At 55.8% G+C, this 1,162-nt stretch overlaps 1 protein-coding gene across 1 annotated transcript in view; it reads right to left on the reverse strand.

Moving 5' to 3' along the window:
- POLR2C (RNA polymerase II subunit C) overlaps nt 1-607 on the reverse strand; it is a 5,271-nt gene extending 4,664 nt beyond the window's left edge. The window contains exons 1-3 of the mRNA XM_017740796.1: nt 466-607; nt 248-300; nt 10-138 (exon numbers count right to left, since the gene is read on the reverse strand). Of these exons, the coding sequence (XP_017596285.1) occupies nt 10-138; nt 248-300; nt 466-607 (324 nt within the window). The remainder of the gene's footprint in view (nt 1-9; nt 139-247; nt 301-465) is intronic.
- Nucleotides 608-1,162: the final 555 nt, after the last annotated feature.

The following is a 1,162-nucleotide window of genomic DNA, read 5'->3' on the forward strand; positions in this document are numbered from 1 at the left end:
GGCACCAGCCGGAATGACGCGGGGGTTGTTGGAGATGAGGTCGCGGGATGTGACGTGCCGAGTCTGGTCCTCGTTGCAGCGGACGTCCAGCGTGAACTCCACGGAGCACTCCGGGCAGAACTCGTCACACGTGCAGTCCTGGGACACACACATGGGTTCTTCATGCAAGAAACTGCCAGAGCTTTCCATCAGATCAAACACGCACCACCCTCAAAAATGATTCCCCCCAGCATTTCGCCTGACTCACTCTGGAATATTGCATCTTATCCACAATGTCATCGCTAGTGAGTGGGATGAGACCTGTGGGAAGCAGGAAATCAGAGGAATGTCTGAGTGAGACCACAAGAGCCCCTAACTCTCCTGCCAAGACAGTGGAGGAACAGCACCTGACAAAGGTTCTTCAGCATCTCTGGACTGATTTTGCCCACAACCCGCCTTCATCTTCCTCCCCACCCCAGCACTCACCCAGTCTGTGTGCAATGAATTCATCGTGGAGCACGGAGGAGTTGGCATCTATCTGGACCCAGTCAATGGCTGCAGAGAAGAGAAAGTCACAAGCTGAGAAATACTCATCAAGGAACAGCACCTGACAAAGGTTCTTCAGCATCTCTGGACTGATTTTGCCCACAACCCACCTTCATCTTCCTCCCCACCCCAGCACTCACCCAGTCTGTGTGCAATGAATTCATCGTGGAGCACGGAGGAGTTGGCATCTATCTGGACCCAGTCAATGGCTGCAGAGAAGAGAAAGTCACAAGCTGAGAAATACTCATGTGGGAAAAGCCAGCCTGTGAGGTCACAGAAAACATTACAGAGACTGCAGAGACACACCGAGGCAGCATCTGCAGGGCACAGTACTGCCCGAGCACGGGTAAGGAGAGCCAAAAGCAGCGGGGAGGTGTGGGAGAACACGGAGGGGAAGTGATGGGAGCCACAGCGAGGGCAGTCCAAGGGACTGCGACCACAGGCAAGCAAAAGGCCTCACCTATGATGGGGACTTCTGCGATGAACACTCTTCGAATGGAATTTGCCACCCTGACGGAGGGAAACACCCGTGTTTAGGCATGAGGGAGCGTGGGGCTGCGGGCCCGCACAGACGCCGGCCAGAGCTTCTGCGGGGCTTTGCCTCAAGAGACCCTCCCGGCCGCACCGGAGGCGCCCT

Source organism: Corvus brachyrhynchos, unplaced genomic scaffold, assembly GCF_000691975.1.
Source record: "Corvus brachyrhynchos isolate BGI_N302 unplaced genomic scaffold, ASM69197v1 scaffold26, whole genome shotgun sequence".
Lineage (NCBI taxonomy): Eukaryota > Metazoa > Chordata > Aves > Passeriformes > Corvidae > Corvus > Corvus brachyrhynchos.